The sequence below is a fragment of the Phyllobates terribilis genome, unplaced genomic scaffold (genome assembly GCF_046119375.1).
Source record: "Phyllobates terribilis strain yellow unplaced genomic scaffold, ASM4611937v1 Scaffold_7__3_contigs__length_470593459, whole genome shotgun sequence".
Lineage (NCBI taxonomy): Eukaryota > Metazoa > Chordata > Amphibia > Anura > Dendrobatidae > Phyllobates > Phyllobates terribilis.
The window spans coordinates 252,669,981-252,690,888 of record NW_027362767.1 but is presented as its reverse complement, the minus strand read 5'-3'; the positions used below and the strand labels follow the sequence as shown (position 1 = coordinate 252,690,888).

General features: G+C 42.8%; 1 protein-coding gene and 1 long non-coding RNA gene across 17 annotated transcripts in view; one reads left to right on the top strand and one right to left on the bottom strand.

Annotated features, from left to right (window-relative positions):
• RALGPS1 (Ral GEF with PH domain and SH3 binding motif 1) overlaps positions 1-20,908 on the top strand; it is a 540,676-nt gene that overhangs the window by 450,315 nt on the left and 69,453 nt on the right. For 12 of the 15 annotated variants that reach the window (XM_073640264.1, XM_073640270.1, XM_073640273.1 and 9 more), the window contains 2 exons: positions 4,632-4,758; positions 6,378-6,529. The exons of the other annotated variants lie outside the window; for them this stretch is intronic. In XM_073640264.1, coding sequence (XP_073496365.1) covers positions 4,632-4,758; positions 6,378-6,529 — 279 coding nt within the window. The remainder of the gene's footprint in view (positions 1-4,631; positions 4,759-6,377; positions 6,530-20,908) is intronic. 15 annotated transcript variants of the gene reach the window in all.
• LOC141154402 (uncharacterized) overlaps positions 6,286-20,908 on the bottom strand; it is a 699,373-nt gene continuing 684,750 nt past the window's right edge. For both annotated transcript variants that reach the window (XR_012247431.1, XR_012247432.1), the window contains one exon: positions 6,286-6,478. This is a non-coding gene — a long non-coding RNA (uncharacterized lncRNA). The remainder of the gene's footprint in view (positions 6,479-20,908) is intronic.

Below are 20,908 nucleotides of genomic sequence, written 5' to 3'. Positions count from 1 at the left end.
TTGGCCCATTCTCTTTTTCATGGCTGGTGTGAATGTATATAGGGCTTTTTTGCTAAATAGGTGCCACAACATTAGCCGCCTTTAGATCAGGTGCTCTGCTATAAGATAGGGAGGTAGTAAAGTGCAACAGCTCCTGCCAAGTGACTAACTCTCATTTGTCTGACTTTTAATGGGAAAATGGCAACATTTGCAAAATATCACTGTGTCTGTGCCCTGCACTGACCTTTGGTGCATCTCCTTCTGGAGATAAGATAGACTATTGGTTTGTTTGGATCAATGGGTGCAGCTTATTTTCTCCTCAGTTGTAAGGTATGCGGAGCATGCTCGATGTTAGGATGCAGCTATTTGCAGATGGGGGTCCTGTGTCCCCGCATATGAGACCTCAGCAGTTGTAAAACAGAATAGATAGGGGGTGCTAATACAGTTCTGTACAGCACCAACGAACACATTTTCCTCTTGTAAGTACAGGGATAAACTTTCCCAATCATTTCTCCTAATGATTTCCAGTGATTTCATGAGCACGTGCTCTAGACACGTGTCTTCAGCTGTAGATGTGTGTCTCTCTCAGGGGAAAAAGAAGGATAGTTATTTTGGAAGCCATTTTAACTGTAAAGTTTATTTCCTCATCTATCGAGTGCCAGAGTGACTCATACCCCAAGTGTGAGAATCCAGAAACTCCACTCAACACACACAAAAGCCAGAGAAATAAAAGCTCCTCATGTAGTGGACCTCCGTTCAGCAGATTGTTTTCTGGAGACCAGCGGGTAGCACCACCGCTTCTCCACAGCATGTAGTAAAACTCTCCTGATGGGGGCTGGATAAAGGAGGCAGCAACAAAGTCTGGAAAAAATGAAGAGTGTAACTGGTTCAACACGTGGCACCTGAGCATGGCTGCAGTATTTACAGTGTGAGCCCTCGTGGGCTGGGTTCTCGCTCACTTTACTCTCTCTTCACTGCAACAACCAAAATCGGTAACATAAAGAACCATTCTCCCAATAGCTGAGCAGTCGCGTGTAAATGGAAGTCTCTGGTAGTTTACTAGCTTGGATAAATCTCCCCATATTGTGCCTCATTCGCCATGTTGTTATGCTGCAGAAAACATTGGGAAATGAGTCTGCTGTAATCCTGCTACATCCAGTTATCCAGGATTAGGGACTATGTGACATGAGCATTTAGGATGTGTATAAACATAGTTGCCCATGGGAATAGTAGCCTTGTAACAGCAGCTGATTCGCTCCTCAGAACAGATTCACTTTAGATTAGGGAATTTGTAGAAGTCCCAGCTCTACATCCCCTTAGGGGTCCACCATTGTAAGTTATGGCATTTTGCCAGGATTGGATGTCACTTTCCGATTGGGCCTCTCCTGACTGTTCTCTGTTTAGAAAACTTCACTTCAGCCCCATTTATGTGAATGTACGTTGTCCAGGAAAAAACAATCTCAAAAGGGGTCAATTTATTTCTCTAGTGCTGTGACAATAAATGGGGAGCCTACCGGCAGTAAGCTATTGATCTACCATAACTAACTTTGATGGAAAGACTCATATTAAGCAGCCTAGAGATACTAATGTTGTCCTTCAGGGGCAGACATACAATTGGTACAAAATGAGCAGCTGCACAGGGGCCCAAGAGGTAAGGGGGCCACTACCACTTTCAAAGCAGGTGGAATTTTGCATTAGGGTTCGCTCACATTGGTGTATGTAAAATCACTGAGATTCTCAGCTAGAAAAGTTGGCAAGTGTCAGGCGAGTGTCATGCATTTTTTTCTGACCTAGCATCCGTATGTCATGCGAGTGCTATGCGTAAGTACATTTTTTTTCTTACCTAGCATCCATATGCCATGCATTTTTAACATCATCTTTTACATACTATAATTCTCTATGTAATTTAAAGCTAGTTTTCAAACTAATAAAGCAATCTTATATACAAACATAGATAAATATAGATAGATAGATAGATAGATATAAATAAATATGTTAGTGAGATGTATAATTAGTGCTTTGCATGTGTAGTTTTCTGCATTTTTTTTAGCTAATTAATAAATAAAAGAAAAAAATGCTGTGGGGTCCCCCTTATTTTTAATAACCAGGTGCCTGAAAGCAGAGAGCTGGGGGCTGGTGTTAATATTCTGGGAAGGGGCCAATGTCCATGAAGCTTCCCAGCCTATTAATAACAGCTTACAGCTGTTTGCATAGCCTTTACTGGTTATTAATAAAAAGGAAGGCCCCCCTATTTTTAATAACCTGCAAAGGCTAAACAGACAGCTGTGGGCTGGTCTTAATAGCCTGAGAAGGGGCCATAGATATTGGCCCCCTCCCAGATCAATAACACCAGCCCTCAGCCGCTCCAGAAATGGCGCATCCATAAGATGTGCCAATTCTGACACTTAGCTTTGGCTATTCCCAATTGCCCTTGTGTGTTGGCAATTGGAGTAATGGTTTTAGGGTTAATGTCAGCTGTGTAATGTCCGCTGAAATTTAGTCCAGGGGTTAGTAATGGAGAAGCGTCTATCAGACATCCCCATTACTAACCCCATACGCAAAGATCTTTTCTCTGTGTGTATGTTTATTTTTTTTAATTGTAAAAAGCACTCCCCGACCACACACAGACAATAAATTGTGCTAACCTTATTGACGTTACTACTCTGAGTGAGAACCGGCTGTAATTTCTCACGTTGTGAGCGGTGACGTCAGTAAGGTTACCGCAGTTCATCGTCTGTGAACTGTGATAACCTTACTGACGTCACTGCTCATCGCAGCAGCCGGATTTACACACTACAGAGTTGGGGAGCGGCGTGGGACATCCTCATTATGGACTTACAGCGGACCCCTTTGGGTTATTTTATTTTTTTATGGTAATAAATGGGTAAAAGAGGGTCGAATTGTGCTTTTTACAATTAAAGGACTTTTCTCTGTCTGTGTTTATTTCTTTTGACTACGGGGTTAGTAATTGGGGTGTCTGATAGTTGCCTCTCCATTACTATCCCCTGGGCTGGATGTCAGCGGACATTAGACAGCTGATATCAAACCCAAAACCATTACCCTGATTGCCAATGCACCAGGGCAATCTGAAAGAGTTGAGGCTAAGCGCCAGAATTGGGGCATCTAATGGATGGCTGGTGAGAGTTGATATTATTAGTCTGGGAGGGGGGCAAAATCCATGGCCCCTTCCCAATCTATTACGTTTAGCCCACAGCTGTCTGTTTAGTCTTTGCTGATAATTAAAAATAGGAGGGACTCCATTTAATTTTTTGGGGGTCCCCCTTTTTAATAACCAGAAAAGGCTATCCTGATAGCTGTTATTAATAGGCTGAGAAGCTTCATGGATATTGACCCCTTCCCAGAATAATAACACCAGCCTTCAGCTAGTTATTAAAAATGAGTGAGACCCCACGCCATTTTTTTCTTTTCTTTATTAGCTAAAACAGTAAACTACACACGCACTGCACTAATTACAGTGGGGAAAATAAGTATTTGATACACTGCCGATTTTGCAAGTTTTCCCACCTACAAAGAACGGAGAGGTCTGTAATTTTTATCGTAGGTACACTTCACCTGTGAGAAACAGAATCTAAAAATAATAACCAGAAAATCACGTTGAGGGATTTAAGTCAGTTCACCCATTGTAGAATGCAAGGCAAGGGACACCAGCAGTGCAGCAGGAAAACCAATCGATAGCCGAATAGATCCAGCCGCAGAAATATGTAAAATCCAGGTTTTATTAGATAAAGATTAAAAAACATGTATCCCACAGTAATAAGTCACAGTCTACAGAAAGAAGGAAGAGTCCTCACTGCCTCCTGTTCCTCTTATCACTGCTGATAATAGAGGGTGAAAAGGCCATTTACCTGGGCCGATAACAGAGAACGAACCTTCAGAAGAACACTTTTTCCTGTGTAAAGTGCTGCCGATCAGCTGAAGAATAAGCTGCGTTTAGATCGGGTGTTTCCTGCCAATAAATAAGTGCTGACCAGCTCCTGTTTAATGGTCTGTATGGGGACAGGACAATCGCTAATATGATCGTTCTCTCCTCATGCAGTTTGCACATTGTTGGGAGCACACCCCATGTACATGAGGTGATGTGCTGCTGGCAGGGATTTACATGGCAGCATAAACAAGCAAGTCACCTGACACATCAGTGTTTTGATCACCATGCTTTTATGGGCTGATTATCAAGCATCCTATGAACACATTCACTCACTAATATACCATGTAAATGGACCATGAGGCGAAGTTCACACTTATGCTGGATGTATACTTTAGGATTTTCTGCCTCCTGCATATAGTTGGATACATCACTAATGGGCTGCAGCTAGCCCTGAAAATATCCGACACAAGGATGCCTGGCACCTCGTGTGCTGCTTCTCATTGGGAAGACACTAGGGATCAGTACAATGTATGATTAAGCTAGCAGAGATGTTCATGATTGCTGACTGTCGCCATAAAATGACCCAATATCCAGGTGATTGATCGCAGCAGCAGTGACCCCTGCAGGTGATGTGAAGTATTGTCATATGGTTATATTGTAATAGTTCTATATAGTACCGCATGTTGGCTAGGACACGTCATTGTAGGAGCACTGTGTAGTTTCAGAATATCTCAGTGTTTCAGTATCAGTTCATCTTTATCGTCAGGTCCCTCCGAGATGACCGCTACAATGAGATACAACAGACGACCGACCTGCCCGGATGCGTCAGTGGCCACTCATCTCCCAACTCCACCTGTCTCCAGACATAGGAAGAGCCGCAGCTTAGGAAACAAGTGGGTTACAAGCGCTGTCAGAGGCTGTCACACTATATTATTAGTAGTAGTTTTCTTTGGTTTGTATTTTCCACAATTTATCTTGGGGCTTCTATGGACGCACTCTGCTACAACCTCTTATAGAACATATTTAGGATTCCTGGATTGCGTTGTGTCATCCTGCTCCCAGCCTGTGATATATGATATATACACTTGTACGTGACATGTGCAGTCAATGAGTATGAGCCACTGGTTTCACTACTGTCTGATGTGAAATATTCCTGTTGACATTTGCTAAAGGCCGTTAGAAGCCTTTACCATGAAATAACGGGTCCATCCTAAGCTGCTGCATATGTTCAGAGATTCCCGACAGACCTCACGTCCATTTTATATTAAGCAATCAGGACAATCACTTCCAGGTGGGACATTTATTCAGAGGCTGGATGTACAGTCTCAACTGAGACTGCCAGCTTTTACCTAAATAGAGACCAATCCCTGGCAGCCTCCAGTAGGTGGCACTAGAGAGACAGCTTCTTGCGCTTGGATAAGAGCTAATTTTCATACTTTTTCTCCCAGAGAGCATTGCTTGCTGGCAGTCTCCACAAAGAGTAACCATATGGGTATGTGCCCACGATGCGTATTTCATGCGTATTTGGTGCGGAAATTTCCGCAGCGTAAACGCATGATATATGCATGTTAGCCCTCTGCCATGGTCCCCTATGGCATTCCGCAATTGTAATGCCCATGCTGCGGATTTTTCCGCAGCGTTTTTGATGTGCGGAAAATTCCGCAGCATGTCAATTCTTTGTGCGTTTACGCATGCGAAATTTCCATCTACAATGCAGTAGAAAACGCAAAGCAATTCCGCATGTGCAAAACGCGCGAATTACGTGCGAAAAACGCATGCCAAATTCCGCATGCGTTTTTCCGGGAAAACGACATGCGGAAATGAAGCGCAAATTTCCGCTTCATTTGCGCATCGTGGGCACATACCCTATCTGTATACAATGCTTGACCTCACAGGTACCAACTAGAAGATTAAAGGACCCTTATATGAAGCCCTCAACTCCTCCAGATAGCAGTAAAGTAGCCTAGATTCTTTTGATATCCATTCAGAAGGGTATGAAATATGCAAGGGCCTCACACAGCTGGTATAGGCCCCAAACCAGTCTCCTGTATACACTGCAGGCTAAATACATTCTACTCAGGGAGATAATTTAGCATTTCTAGTAACAAAATTAACAAGCACTTCACTTCTGTTTATAAGGTGTATTTACCCCCAGGTGGGTGACAGGTGAGATTGCCCAATGCATCCAGGAGCATATACTCTCTAATTCCCTTTATACAGAGCCGTGTTACCCAACCTATGACTCTCTAGCTGCTGCAAAACTACAACTCCTAGTAAGTTGGGAGTTGTAGTTTTGCAACAACCCTTGAGCCACAGGTTAGAAATTGCTGACCCAGAGAATGTACACATTGCTCTCTATCATACAGTGGACAAATATTGAGACTTTTTGTCAATTGTGCCTTTATTTGATGACCACAGCTTTTCGTTATACATTGACTTTTTGTTCATTTGCCGCCTCATTCATGAACATGTGTGAAATGAATGGAATTTCTCTCTCTCTTCATGTATCCAGCGTGATGTGTCAGTTCAGTGTTGTAGAAAGTAAGAGTGCCACATTTCCATCAGAGAAGCAGCGCCACCTGCTGGATGACAGTGTCCTAGAGTCCCAGAGCCCTGCGAAGAACAATACTCAGACATCAGCGTTTACCAATGGCATTTCCGTAGGTAAGTGCTCGCTACAAAGGTTTATTGTGCATTTCTCTGCCGGCTTCTCATTACTACTACATCCTGCAGCTTACTCATCTCTTTTGTTAATAATACATTGATTTATCCATACCTGAAGCTTGACTAATCATCATGGCTAGAATGTATTTTTACGAATAAGGAGTATAGGACTATATAGGACGCGCACACGATTATCATTGACAGTAAGTGCTAGGTTTCCTGTGCCACCACTAAATAACAGGTAAAAGCAGCATTTATCAATGTTGTCCTGGCAGCAGGTGAAGAACATGTACTTCGACCTCCGAATGTAAGTATTGTGCTTACTCGGAAGTCGCTGTGGTAGCATCCATAGAGTAGTTCTGTCAATACTCAGGAGGCAGCGATTTGACAGCCATCTACTCCCATAAACATGCATGCTGAGATTAGCCGAGCTTGTATGTTTATCCCAATGGGACCTGCGAGATCCCAATGACACTGCTTTATCTGCAAAGGGAAAAAAGGATCAGGTATGATCTATTTTAGGCATGTCACTACTGTAGTACTGGAAGTTAGTAGCAATATTAAAATGTACAATGACCAGTGGCAATTTCACTCAATACCTGACGGGAGTCCTCTCCTTACTGTTTATTAGACAATATGGCACTTTCTGTGTATATGCCATAAATGTCAAATGTGAGTTGTCCACTATCGGATATCCCCTACTTACTAATTTCAGGACTGTAAATAAAATAAAAACAGCGTATACTCACCTCCTGCAGTGGGGCTATTACAGTGATGTCGGTGCCGCTGTTACCGGTGAGTGACATGACCTGTGTCAGGTGCAGGCAGTGAGCTGCCTCTGTTTGTCTGCAGCCTTCACTACTACATCAGGGCTGATGTCCGCCCTCACAGAATATTGATGAGCTGCCCCCAAAGAGTGGCTGCACCCGGTATGTGACACAAGTCATGCTGACCTCCAGGAATAGTGGCACTGACATTGCATGCATGGTGCCTCTGTTTTTATTTTAATTGGGTTCCTTAAATGATTAAAGTGAACCTGTCAGCAGGATTGTGCTCAGTAAACTACATACACTGTCAGGTGGGCGACATTAAACTGATTAAAATTATACCTTGGCTGATGAAATCCGTCCTGTGGTTCTTGTGTAATCTTTATTTTCAGTTTGGAGATAATGATATGCCTGTGCTCCAGGACGTCCTGTGTGGGGCGCTCTATCTGGTGCTCTGCTTGCTTAGTCAGCTATATGCACTTATGACAGGTCACTGATCATTCAGTCACCTGCCTACTATTTTACATAATGCATCTTAGTAGTGCGGGGCTAGGCAAAATAGGAGGCAGGTCAGTGAATGATCAGTGACCTGTCACAAGAGCATACAGATGAATATGTTAGCAGAGCACCAGATAGAGCGCCCCCCACAGGCCTCCCCGAACAACATATCTCCAAAGTGAAAGTTAGGCTATGTGCACACGATGCAGAAATGAAGCAGAAAATTTCTGCATCATTTCTGCATCTCCCTGGCAGAAAAAACGCATGCGGATTGTACATGCGGATTGTACATGCTTTTTTCCTGCGGAATACATGCGGATTCACATGCGTTTCCACATGCTTATTGACAAGCGCTTTCCAAGCGATTTTAGCATCACCTGGAAAGTGCTTGACAACTAGGTCACAATATATAAATCCATGCAACCGGCATGGATTTATATAGTGTGACCGTAAAAGAATGTTTAAAAATAAAAAAATAAAGCTATACTTACCCTCCGATGGCCCGGCGTGTGCTGCCGCGTTCGTTCCTGGCTCGTTCCTGGCTGCCGGGATATCGCGAGACACTGCGCTGAAGGGCCTGCTGTCACATGACTGTGACGTCACCGAAGGTCCTTCAGTCTTGCACGCAAGCAGAGGAAAGGAGACCGGGGGCTGTCGGAAGGTGAATATATCTTATTTTTTATTTTATTCTTGTTTTTACAGCTTTTTTATGGTACCCAGGTCCGGAGGAGAGTCTCATCTTCTCCACACTCGGGTACCATCCACACATTAGAACGCGCCAATTACACAAGTACAGATGCAGTCTTGCGGTATTGGCGCGTTCTAATGCAAGTCAATGGCGGCAAAAACGCCGCGTTTCCGCAAAATTAATGGACATGCTGCGGATTTTTGAGCGCAGCATAAACGCTGCGGAAAAATCCGCAGCATGGGCACAGCACATGCGGATTATCATTGGGGAACATTGCTGCCCTTCTACCATGCGTTTTCGCATTAAAAACGCACCGTGTGCACACAGCCTGAAGATTACACAAGAACCAAAGGACCGATTTCATCAACCAAGGTATCATTCTAATCAGTGTAATGTCGCCCACCTGACAGTTTATGTAGTTTACGGAGTACAATCTTGCTGACAGGTGCTCTTTAAGCAGGGGTTGTCCAGTAGTGGATAACTCATTTGAGATGGGAATCTCCACCCTTCCAATATGTGTCTATAGTTTAGTTTAAAATGTATTGAGCTTTATAATATATTACAGCTGCAATTAAAATGATTAAACCCTCATTGGGTTTATTATCAAAATTTACAAACTTTCTGCTTTTTTAATTAAACCTATGGAAAAACAATGCAAATATCTGAACACCGCTAATATAACAAGTGATTTCTCCAAATTCAGCACAAAATGTCACTTTTAATGACTACTCAGAGACTCAGGTTCCAACTGTTTGGCTCTACTTCATCAAGACCAGGGTTGTTCATGACGGACTATGCTGGAGTCAGAGGCACACGCTTGTTAATAAATCAGGTGCATCTGAAAAGTGGCCTGCGCCTCTGTGCGCCTCGCCACAAATCTAACTCAAGTCATGGAGTAAGATTTCTGATGTAAGGTATGCCACATCTTTTCATGAATTAGACGAGCTGTGGAGTCATGCCCCCGTTCTTCCCATTTTGACAAAACTGGCGTGAAAAGCAATGTACATCAGGTTTATGGCGTAATTGCTTTGATGAATCGGGCCCCTGTGTGTTCATTTAACCACTGTGTGACGGAGCCAATTTTGACCTTAATGACCAAGCCAAATTTTACAATTCTGACCACTGTCACTTTATGTGGTAATAACTCTAGAACGCTTCAACAGATCCCACTGATTCTGAGATTGTTTTTACATGACATATTACACTTCTTTATAGTTGCAAAATTTGTTCGATGTGACTTGTCTTTATTTGTGAAAAAATCAGAAATTTGGCAAAAATTTGGAAAATGTCACAATTTTCAAATTTTCAATTTTTATGCCCTTAAACCAGAGAGTTATGTCACACAAAATAGTTAATAAACAAAATTTCCCACATGTCTACTTTACATCAGCACAATTTTTGAAACATTTTTTTTTATTAGGAAGTTAGAAGGGTAAAAGTTGATCAGCGATTTCTAATTTTTCCAACAAAATTTACAAAACCATTTATTTTTAGGGACCACATCACATTTGAAGTGACTTCAAGGTGCCTATGTGACAGAAAACATCCAAAAGTGACACCATTCTAAAAACTGCACCCTCAAGGTGCTCAAAACCACATTCAAGAAGTTTATTAACCCTTCAGGTGCTTCACAGGAGCTGAAGCAATGTGGAAAGAAAAATAAACACAACTTTTTTTCTCAAAACTTTTACTTTAGACCCAAATTTTTTTATTTTCAGAAGGGTAACAAGAAAAAATGGACCACAACATTTTTTTGGGGAAAACCACTGTTTGGGCGCATGGCAGGGCTTGGAAGGGAAGGAGCTCCTTTTGACTTTTTGATTGCAAAATTGTCTGGAATCAAGAGCGGATGCTTTGTTGCGTTTGGAGAGAACCTGATGTGCCTAAACAGTGGAAAACCACCACAAGTGACCCCATTTTGGAAACTACACCCCTCAAGGATATTATCCACTAGTATAGTGAGCATTTTGAACCCACAGGTACGATACAGAATTTGATAACATTAGGTCGTCATATCGAAAAAGTAAATTTTTTTGACAAAAATCTTGTTTTAGCCCCAAATTTTTCACTTTTGCAAGAGGTAACACCAAAAAATGGACCCCACAGTTTGTTACCCATTTTCTTACGAGCGCGACGATGCTCCATGTGTAGTCAAAAAGTCCTGTTTAGACAAATGGCAGAAGCAATATTTGAATTTTGGAAAAGAAATATGTCTGAAAGATGGCGGGCACCATGTCCCATTTGCAGGGCCCTAAGATGCCTAAACAGCTGAAACTCCCCACAACTGACCCCATTTTGGTAACTACACCCCTCAAGGATTTTATCCAGGGGTATAGTGAGGATTTTGAACCCCAAGGTACTACACAGAATTTGATAACATTAGGTCATCCTATTGAATACGTCATCATTAGTGTTGAGTGCAAGTGCTCACTACTTGAGTTTGCATCGGGTGTTTGGTATGCACCAAGTACTGCGGGTCCTCGAGCGACATACTCGAGTCCCCGCCCCACATGTTTTGTGGCTGTTAGACGCCCTAAAAAAAAACATGCAGGGATTGCCCGTGTATGGCAGGCAATCCCTGCGTGTTTTTTTTTGACTGTCTAACAGCTGCAAAACATGTGGGACGGGGACTAGAGCATGTCACTTGAGCAGGGGCGGACAATGACAGCTTGGGGCCCCTGTGCAAGAAATGTGTCTGGGCCCCCCTCCCTGCCCGGCATGCTGCTTATGATGAGGGCAATCTGGCAATAGGACCCCCGAAACCTTGGGCTCTATAGATAATGAATAGAGCTGAGGCCAAGTATGCACAACTCTGCTTCATTCAGGATTAGACTGCATTGCCCTGTTCTCTCTGGGGGGCCAGTGGTCGAATCCCCAGTGATCAGCAAGTTATCCCTGATCTGATGGATTTGAAAAAACTTGATTATTTGTTGAATAACCCTTTATAGAGCCTGGTTGATTCTCCTTTTCTTTACAATTACAGTATCATACATGAACCAAAAACAAATATGTTCACACACACACATATACCGTACATGCATACACACACATATATAGATACACGTACATACACACACATATACCATACATACACTGTACATACATACACATGCACTATACATACACACATACCCTGTACATACATACACACAGATATACATGCATATACCGTAAATACGTACACACATACTGTACATACATACTTACACATATATATACCGTACATACTTACAGATATACCGTACATACACAGATACATGCATACATATACACACACTAAAAGATATACAAACACACACACAAACACATATACATACACACACATAACCATACGCACAACCATACACAGTACTAATCTATATCAGGTGTTTAGATGAGCTGTGGAGGAGGTTGGCCAGATAGTGCAGAGATCAGCTGGAGAGGGCTGCAGAAACCACTGTGGTGGATGGGAACACAGCAGACAGGACTGCTATCAGCCCCCTGCTGCCTGCTGTCCCAAGCAGTGAGCCTCCTCCCCCACCTCTTCTCTGTGAGGAGCTGCTGCTGGAAGGAACAGTGGAGGGAGCAGACAAGGAGCTGTAAGGCTATGTGCCCACGATGCAGAAATGAAGCGGAAAATTTCCGTTTCAGTTCTGCATGTCCTTGCCAGTAAAAACGCGTGTGGAAATTAACTCGCGTTTTTGACGCGTTTTGTACATGTAGAATTGCCATGCGTTTTTCTTATACATTGAGTAGGCAATTCTGCATGCGTAAACGCACAAATAATGGACATGCTGTGAATTTTTCCGCACATAAAATCTGATGCGGAAAATTCCGCAGCATGGGCACAGAACATGCGGATTGTCATTGGGGGACCATGGGGCACGTATTACCAAGCGTTTTTCAAGTGTTTCCGCAGCAGAAATTTCGCAGCAAAAACGCTTGAAAAACGCATCGTGGGCACGCAGCCTAAGTCTTGCTGTTCCTCCACTGTTGTCCCCTGTGTGCTGTGCGCCCGGACCCCCTGACTACAGGTGAACACTCACCATTGGGACGTGCCGTGCAGGAGGACAGAGGCTACAGCCAGAGAGTGCGCTCATCAGTCTGGTGGGGAAAGTGTTCATTGGCTAGCTCTCTCTCCCTGCATGACACGCCCCCTTTTTGAATTCCTGCACTCTGTGCACTGCTCTCTCCCCGGCTCTGGGTCAGAATGATTATGGGTAGGAGTGAGAGGGGCCCTGTGCTGCTTGTCATTGGGCCCCTCTCACTTCCGCCCATAATCTTGACTGAGTGGCCCCATATGCCCTGCGTGGTCTGCTCCTATGGACAGTACACTCCTGCCTGCAAGGGCCCCCCTCCACCTCTAGGCGCCGGTGCAGTTGCATCGGCTGCACCTGCTATATGTCCGCCCATGCACTTGAGAATCCGTGATACTTGGTGCATACCCGAGCAACTGATGCAAACTCAAGTAACGAACACTTGTATTCAACACTAGTAGTCATATTGTCATCATTTTTTTTTTACTTTTGAAAAATCCCAATCCTGACCCTAACCCTAACCCCAACCCTAAAGAAAGAATTTTTTTTTTTAATTTTTACCTAAATAAGGGGATGAGAAAGGGGGATTTAATTTACTATCTTTTTCTTTTGATCACTGTGATAGGGTCTATCACAGTGATCAAAAGGAACCAATAGGTAAAATTCCCTATTGTTGCCAGGTACCGGCCGGCTGATCTCGACAGGTGCACTGCACATTTGCCTGCCATTTTTCTTCAATAAGATGACTCGGAGAGCCAGAGGATGGATCAGCAGGGGTCGGGGGATGGTGGGGGTCTCAGGGGGTCATCATTTATCTCTCCTCTGACATGTATATCATGTCAGAGAAAAAAAATTATTTTATCAGCGGGCACAGGTTTTTTTTGTTTGTTTTTTTTTGCGATCACCGTTAATACCAGCTATTGGGACAGGAAAAAGTGGCTCTGATCATGTTCTCTAGGGTCTCAGCCACCCCGGTAGCTGAGACCCCGGAGATTTTCCGACTCTGGGGGGCGCTACAGCCTTATTCCCGATCAACGTTTTAAAACGGCACTGATGGAATAAGGCCCCTTAACGGCCACCGTTTTAATGCGTATCGGCGGTTGTTAAGGGGTTAAAGATAATGACAGCACGTGTTTGCTACAACTCTCTTATCAGCAGAGGATTGTCACTAGAGCTAGGAAAGCTGAACTGGTAGATCTACCAGAAGCTAAGGATTCCCTATAAATTAGACATCAATGTGAATTCATGCCTGTGTCTGTTTAGAAAGCGTTTTGTACAGTTATATAAAAGGCATCAGTTTCCCACAGTGGCCTCGTCATTATAAATGTCGTGTGTGACCCGTCTCTCCCAGACGCCTAGCGATGTAATGACAAATTGAAAATATTTTCCCACCTGTCCGCTACCTCCTTCAAATTTATGACACCCTCCCTGACTACTGAATCCAACTTCTCTAAAAACACTTAGATCATGAGTGTCCGAGCTGGGAGCCTGGGGTTTATATACAGGCGGTGGGTAAAATGTCACACTGTAATTCTCTAGCTGATGACAGGTGAAAGAAGAAAACGTAAAGTGTCAGTGAGTTCAGGATGATGATATATACAAGGCTATCAGTGTTATTAGTGCTCAGATGTTACAGGCCTGAAGCCTGCTGCCTCTCTGCTTCTGTGACCTCATGATAACTGTCATGGTCAGGTCCATCACAATAAATAAAGTTTACAAAGTTTAAGAGGTTTTCCCACGAACAAAGTACACTTTTATCAGTACATCTGGGAATAATAATAAGTTACACAATTGAAAGTGTTAAAATAACTGTCCCTGTGCTGAGATAATCTTATAAATGTGCCCCTGCTATGTACTGTGTAATGGCTGTGTGTGACTGTACAGGATCATGGTCTGATCATACCACATCTCCTGGGCAGGGGAGGAAACAAAAGACATTACAGCACGGGATCACAACTGCTGCTTTCTGTATGGTAAAACATTTCCCTGCTGGTTTAAAAACTTGTTATACTACACTGAAAGAATTAGCTGTAATCCCCTGCTGTAATGTCAGTATGCTCTTGTGCCCTCTCCCCTGCACAAGGGCTCTGGAATATCCGAACATATTCCTGCATGATCGAACACATCTATTAGACAGGGGCACGTTTATAAGATTATCTGAGGACAGGAACATTTTTTAACACATCCAGTTGTGCAGCTTATTTTTAGTCTAAGATCTATTAAATAAAATGTACTTTGTTTGTGGGATACCTTCTTTCCCATGAGTATAGGGAGGAATTGGTTGTGGGACCACAAATGTATTTCTCTTTTTAGCTCTGCTGTCAATAGCAAGGTAAGGCCAGGTTCAGATGGTAGGATGGGGAAACAGGCCACTCTCTGCCGCACATTGCAGTCAAGTGCCGGAGCTGCCTTTAGGCTGGTTTCACACCTCCGTATATTTCCGGTACCGGAGATATCCGTGTCTCATGTGTGTCACACGTGTGGCAACCGTGTGCTGCATCAGGATCACATGGACCGGTGCCTGGCAATCAGTGCTACAGTTAGCGCTGTTCCCAAGCACCGGGTGCTGAACACTGCCCTCATGATGGTTCCCTGCCGGCGCTGTGATCAGCACCAGCAGGGACAATGATGAGGGTAGTAGTAGTAGTCTGCTCCCGCAATGTCCCTGTGTAAAAATAAGAATAAAATAATAAAATCCATATACTCACCTGTCCGGAGATGTCCCCCGCTGTAATCCTCTGACCACTCACGCCAAGGAGCCAGGGAGAATGAGCCGCTCCAGCGAGCGGGCCCCGGAGCTGCGCTCAGGAGCGGTGTCTTGTCACTCACTAAGCGCAGCTGCGGGGCCATTCGCTGCAGCAGCTCATTCTCCCTGGCTCCTCTGCTGATCGGTAGCATGGATTATAGCGGGGGACACTTAAGTGAGTATATGGATTTTATTATTTTAATCTTATTTTTAAAAGGTGAACACTGCGGGAGCAGACTACTACTACCCTCATCATTGTCCCTGCTGGTGCTGATCGCAACACCGGCAGGGAACCATGATGAGGGCAGCGTTCAGCATCGGCGCTTGGGATAAGCATTACCTGTACACTGATTCCCAGGCACCAGTACGTGTCACACTGATGACACACGGATGTCATCTGTGTGTGTTCAGCATGAGACACTTTTGCAGACCGTGCATCCGCAAAAAAAACCAGATATGTCAGCGTGTGGAGCACATGGACACACGATCCATGGAAACACACTGACATGTGCGCAGACCCATAAGATTTGAATGGGTCTATGTGTGTCAACGTCTCTAGTACGTGTGGAAACTGTCCACTCGTAGTAGAAACACGGACGTGTGAAAGAGTCCTTACATTACATGCATTACTTTACATGAGTGCCGCTGCTTTCATCTAGCCTGGACCAGTGTTTATTGCTGCAGGGACATTATTACTGAACCGGCTGTGGTTTCATAATTTGAAAGGGTGGGACAATTAATACTTCATTTTTAATGTGTTAAAAGTTTGCACCAAGTCAAACAGACAACAACAAATACACTAAGACCCCCATATCTGATGGGATGAATGCCAAGACCCTCAGTGTTTGGAGCTTGAACACAAGCATTGCAGTATGTGAGAGCAGGTCTGATAATTAGGGCGACTTCTCAGAACGTGTATAAGTGGTTACACTGCAGATATGAGAGTCTTACTTTACACAGGGATTCACTTCTTCGTCACTATGGCCAGTACCACAGTACAAAGATAATGTATCAACAGTGGTGGACTACAAAGGTAACAACTTATGCAAGTATAGGCAAGAGGGGGATTCAGAGGAGCCACTATCCAAGTCTGCCACAATGTATTAAAACGGTTATCAGGTCATATGGCTTCCTGGCAATTAAAGAGTTCCCACAGATGAAGGCAACATTGACACCTTGCAGCCTGGAACGCTGTAGAACAGCAATATTTTTTGCTGCAAATTAAAAAATTACGGCAAAAGACACAATGTGTGAACACAGCTGAAGATTTGGGGTAGTAGCTGTAGGAAGATACGGCTGCTGCCCCTCGAATGCTCTGGTGATGATCTTACATGCGGTGACGCTGTGTCCCAATCTGGCACAATCACAACATTGCCCCAGAACCAAGAGATGGATCCTATGAGGTTTGTTTGGCATTTGTGGATGTGTAAGCTTTTAAATAATACAGAAAAGTACATTTTTAATCCCCTCACCAATGTGAATAAGGACTAATGTTAATGAGATATCCAGGTATACACAAATATTAATCCATGAGATTCAGATCTTGCTGCAGTTTCTGACCCAAATAGTCTGTCTCCATATTTATAGCACATCTCCTGCAGTTTACTCTGACCGTCCATGAGATGACAGGAAAACTTCCCAAGTAAATCATCAGATACAAATGTCTGGCCCATCTGTTAATATCTGCTTTATTCCATGTTCTGAATGTAGACCTTATCGTACTCTGTGTCCACTGGGAAAAGGAATCCTTCACCCCCAGATCTGACGACAGCCCGTCACCCAAACTAAATAGAGGGGCGGGGGATGATGAGTGCCTCAGAGACATCACACATGCCTCAGAGACATCACACATGCCTCAGAGACATCACACATGCCTCAGAGACATCACACATGCCTCAGAGACATCACACATGCCTCAGAGACATCACACATGCCTCAGAGACATCACACATGCCTCAGAGACATCACACATGCCTCAGAGACATCACACATGCCTCAGAGATATCACACATGCCTCAGAGACATCACACATGCCTCAGAGACATCACACATGCCTCAGAGACATCACACATGCCTCAGAGATATCACACATGCCTCAGAGACATCACACATGCCTCAGAGACATCACACATGCCTCAGAGATATCACACATGCCTCAGAGACATCACACATGCCTCAGAGACATCACACATGCCTCAGAGACATCACACATGCCTCAGAGACATCACACATGCCTCAGAGACATCACACATGCCTCAGAGACATCACACATGCCTCAGAGATATCACACATGCCTCAGAGACATCACACATGCCTCAGAGACATCACACATGCCTCAGAGACATCACACATGCCTCAGAGACATCACACATGCCTCAGAGACATCACACATGCCTCAGAGACATCACACATGCCTCAGGGACATCACACATGCCTCAGGGACATCACACATGCCTCAGGGACATCACACATGCCTCAGGGACATCACACATGCCTCAGAGACATCACACATGCCTCAGAGACATCACACATGCCTCAGAGACATCACACATGCCTCAGAGACATCACACATGCCTCAGAGACATCACACATGCCTCAGAGACATCACACATGCCTCAGGGACATCACACATGCCTCCGAGACATCACACATGCCTCATACTCATAGGGAGTGCAGTGATTTATATCTTTTCATACCAGGGAGAAACATGTAAATATCAACTTGTCAGGTGGAGGGGATGATGATGGATTAAAGCTAAATGTTTATTTGTGAAATAAAAATGAATAGCGCCCTCTCTGTACATATGGTGCACTAGATATACCATAAAAAACTGTTTATGGACATCGCAAAATGTGAGTTTTTCTGGCTGGGTGACTTAGAGCAATGGCCACCTGTCATAGCTCCCATCAGTATTGATCTAGAAGAAATCAAGAGGGTCATGTAAAGCCTAGATACTATCATTTAATATGACTGAAATAATCAGTGCATGCTATGGCAGCTGGTCATGCCACAGTACTAACTCCTTGGCATCACAGCCAGGATTCGCCTTTATTGCAGACCTTCTTTTTTTTTCTACTCTATTCTTTCGTTCCAGGTGCCATAATTTTTTTTGCAACATAGTTGTATGAGGGCTGCTTTTTTTCAAGGTGAGTTTTATTTGGCAGGGGAATCATTTTAGTATACATAAAACTTATTAACAAGCTTTTGTTCACGGGATGGGATTTAAATTTTTCACTAATTGGCGTGCTGCACGAATAATCTGTAGGTCAGTATGACTAAGCTTTAAAGTTTTACATCAGCGGAGCTACAGTCATAGCCAAAATTGTTGGCGCCCTTGAAATTGTTCCAGAAAATCAAGTATTTTTCCCAGAAAATTATTGCAATTACACGTTTTGTTATACATATGTTTATTTCCTTTGTGTGCACTGGAACAACACAAAAAAAGAGAACAAAAGGCAAATTGGACATAATTTCACACTAAACCCCCAAAATGGTCCAGAGTAAATTGTTGGCACCTTTCCAAAAATGTGGGTAAACAACTTTATATCAAGCATGTGATGCTCATTCAAACTCGCCTGTGGTAAGTAACAGGTGTGGGAAATATGAAAATCACACCTGAAACCAGATAAAAGGGGAGAAGTTGACTCAATCTTTGTATTGTGTGTATGTGTGTGCTACACTAAACATGGAGAACAGAAAGAGGAGAAGAGAAGTGTCCTGCCCAATTTTGGGGTTTAGTGTGAAATTATGTCCAATTTGCCTTTTTTTATGTGCTTTTATGTTTTTCCAATACATACAAAGGAAATAAACATGTGTAATTGCAATACATTTCTGGGAGAAATACTTCATTTTCTGAAACGATTTCAAGGGTGCCAACACATTTTACACCAGGACTTATTTTTTGCATGGCAAGCTGTAGCTTTTATTGGTGCCATTTTGTGGTACAGGTGACTTTTTCATCATGTTTTATTACACTCTTTGGGAGGTAAAATGAATGAAAAAAATGTAATTCATATATATCTTTTTATATTGTGCTGCTTTTGCGCAAAAAAACCCCATCTTTTTCTTTTATGGTCACCATATTCTGACAACATCTGCAAGGAGTTTGTATGTTCTCCTCATGTTTGTGTGGGTTTCCTCCGGGTTCTCCGGTTTCCTCCCACACTCCAAAGACATACTGATAGGGAATGTAGATTGTGAGCCCCAATGGGGACAGTGCCCATAATGTCTGTAAAGCGCTGTGGAATTAATGGCGCTATATAAGTGAGTAAAATAAATACCAATAACTTTGTTTTCAGTAGACAAATTTGTCTGAAGGCTTGTCTTTTGTATGACCATTACTGGTACCATTTTGGGGAAAATAGTGAATTTTGGTCATTTTTACTTATTTTTGGTAGGAGGCATGAACAAAAAAAACAATATATGTGATATTGCTTTTTTTATTTACTTTTTTGGTTGACCAGTATAATTGACATGTTGACTTTATTCTGCAAATCGATTACGGTGATACAGTCATATTGTTGTTTTTTTTGTTTGCTACTTTTGCACAATAAAATCCCTTTTTGAGAATTTTTTTCTACCATACCCTATCCTTTTCTGTATACAAAGCTATGTAAGGTTTTCTTTTCTGTGTAATGAGCTGCAGTTTTTATTGACAAAACTTTGGAATACATACGAATTGTTGATCACTTATTAAGTTTTTTTGTGAGCCAAATTAAAAGCAAACTAATTCTGCCATAGTTTTTTTTTTTAAATTATATTCAGCATGCATAATAAATGATGATAGTTTCATAGTATGGGACGTTTGGAACACAACAATACCAAATATGTGTTGTCTTTGTCAGGTTTTTTATACAATTAAACCATTTTTTATTATTAAAACTAGGTTTAGGGGTCTTTTTGTGTGTGTGTATATGTGTATGTATATATATATATATATATATATATATATATATATATATACACATACAGTACAGACCAAAAGTTTGGACACACCTCATTTAAAGATTTTCCTGTATACATACATACATATTTATTTTATTTTTTACTATGCTCACTATTCTTACAAGGGGACTTGGACATGCAATCCTTTGATCACATTGATAATACACTGTTGTGCTTATCTACTACAGTGGAGTTTCTAACCTGTTAGCGTTTGGGATATCGCACACATGGAGACCATTGTTAGGTTTCCTTGTTACTATAGCAACCATCGTCACCCCACGATCACACTGCGGATGGGCTGAGAAAGGGTTCAACTTCCCCTTGTCAAACTCCTCACTTGCCATTGTCACTGCTGACAGCGGCATATGAGGGGTTAAGTTGCTGGGATCAGAGCTTTGTCACAGCACATACGGGAGGAGTACATCTGTGGTACAACATCAGTCTCCTGCTGCAGACGACATGGTCACAACTCCTGAGTCCATGCATTCTCTCTGTACTTGGAATTGTGGGAAATCACTTTCAATCTTGATGTACACTTAATTTTTTTTTGTGGCAAGAGGCCAAGTACTTTCTCAAAAGATATTTATTTTCCCGTATTCAATTTGGTAAAGTTGTTTTCAAAATTAATTCAATCTCAGAAACCTTTTTTAAATGTGTGATATCATGTGTTGTGGTTCCCACATCTCAGGACATTTACATCAGTCTCAATAATGTGGGCCT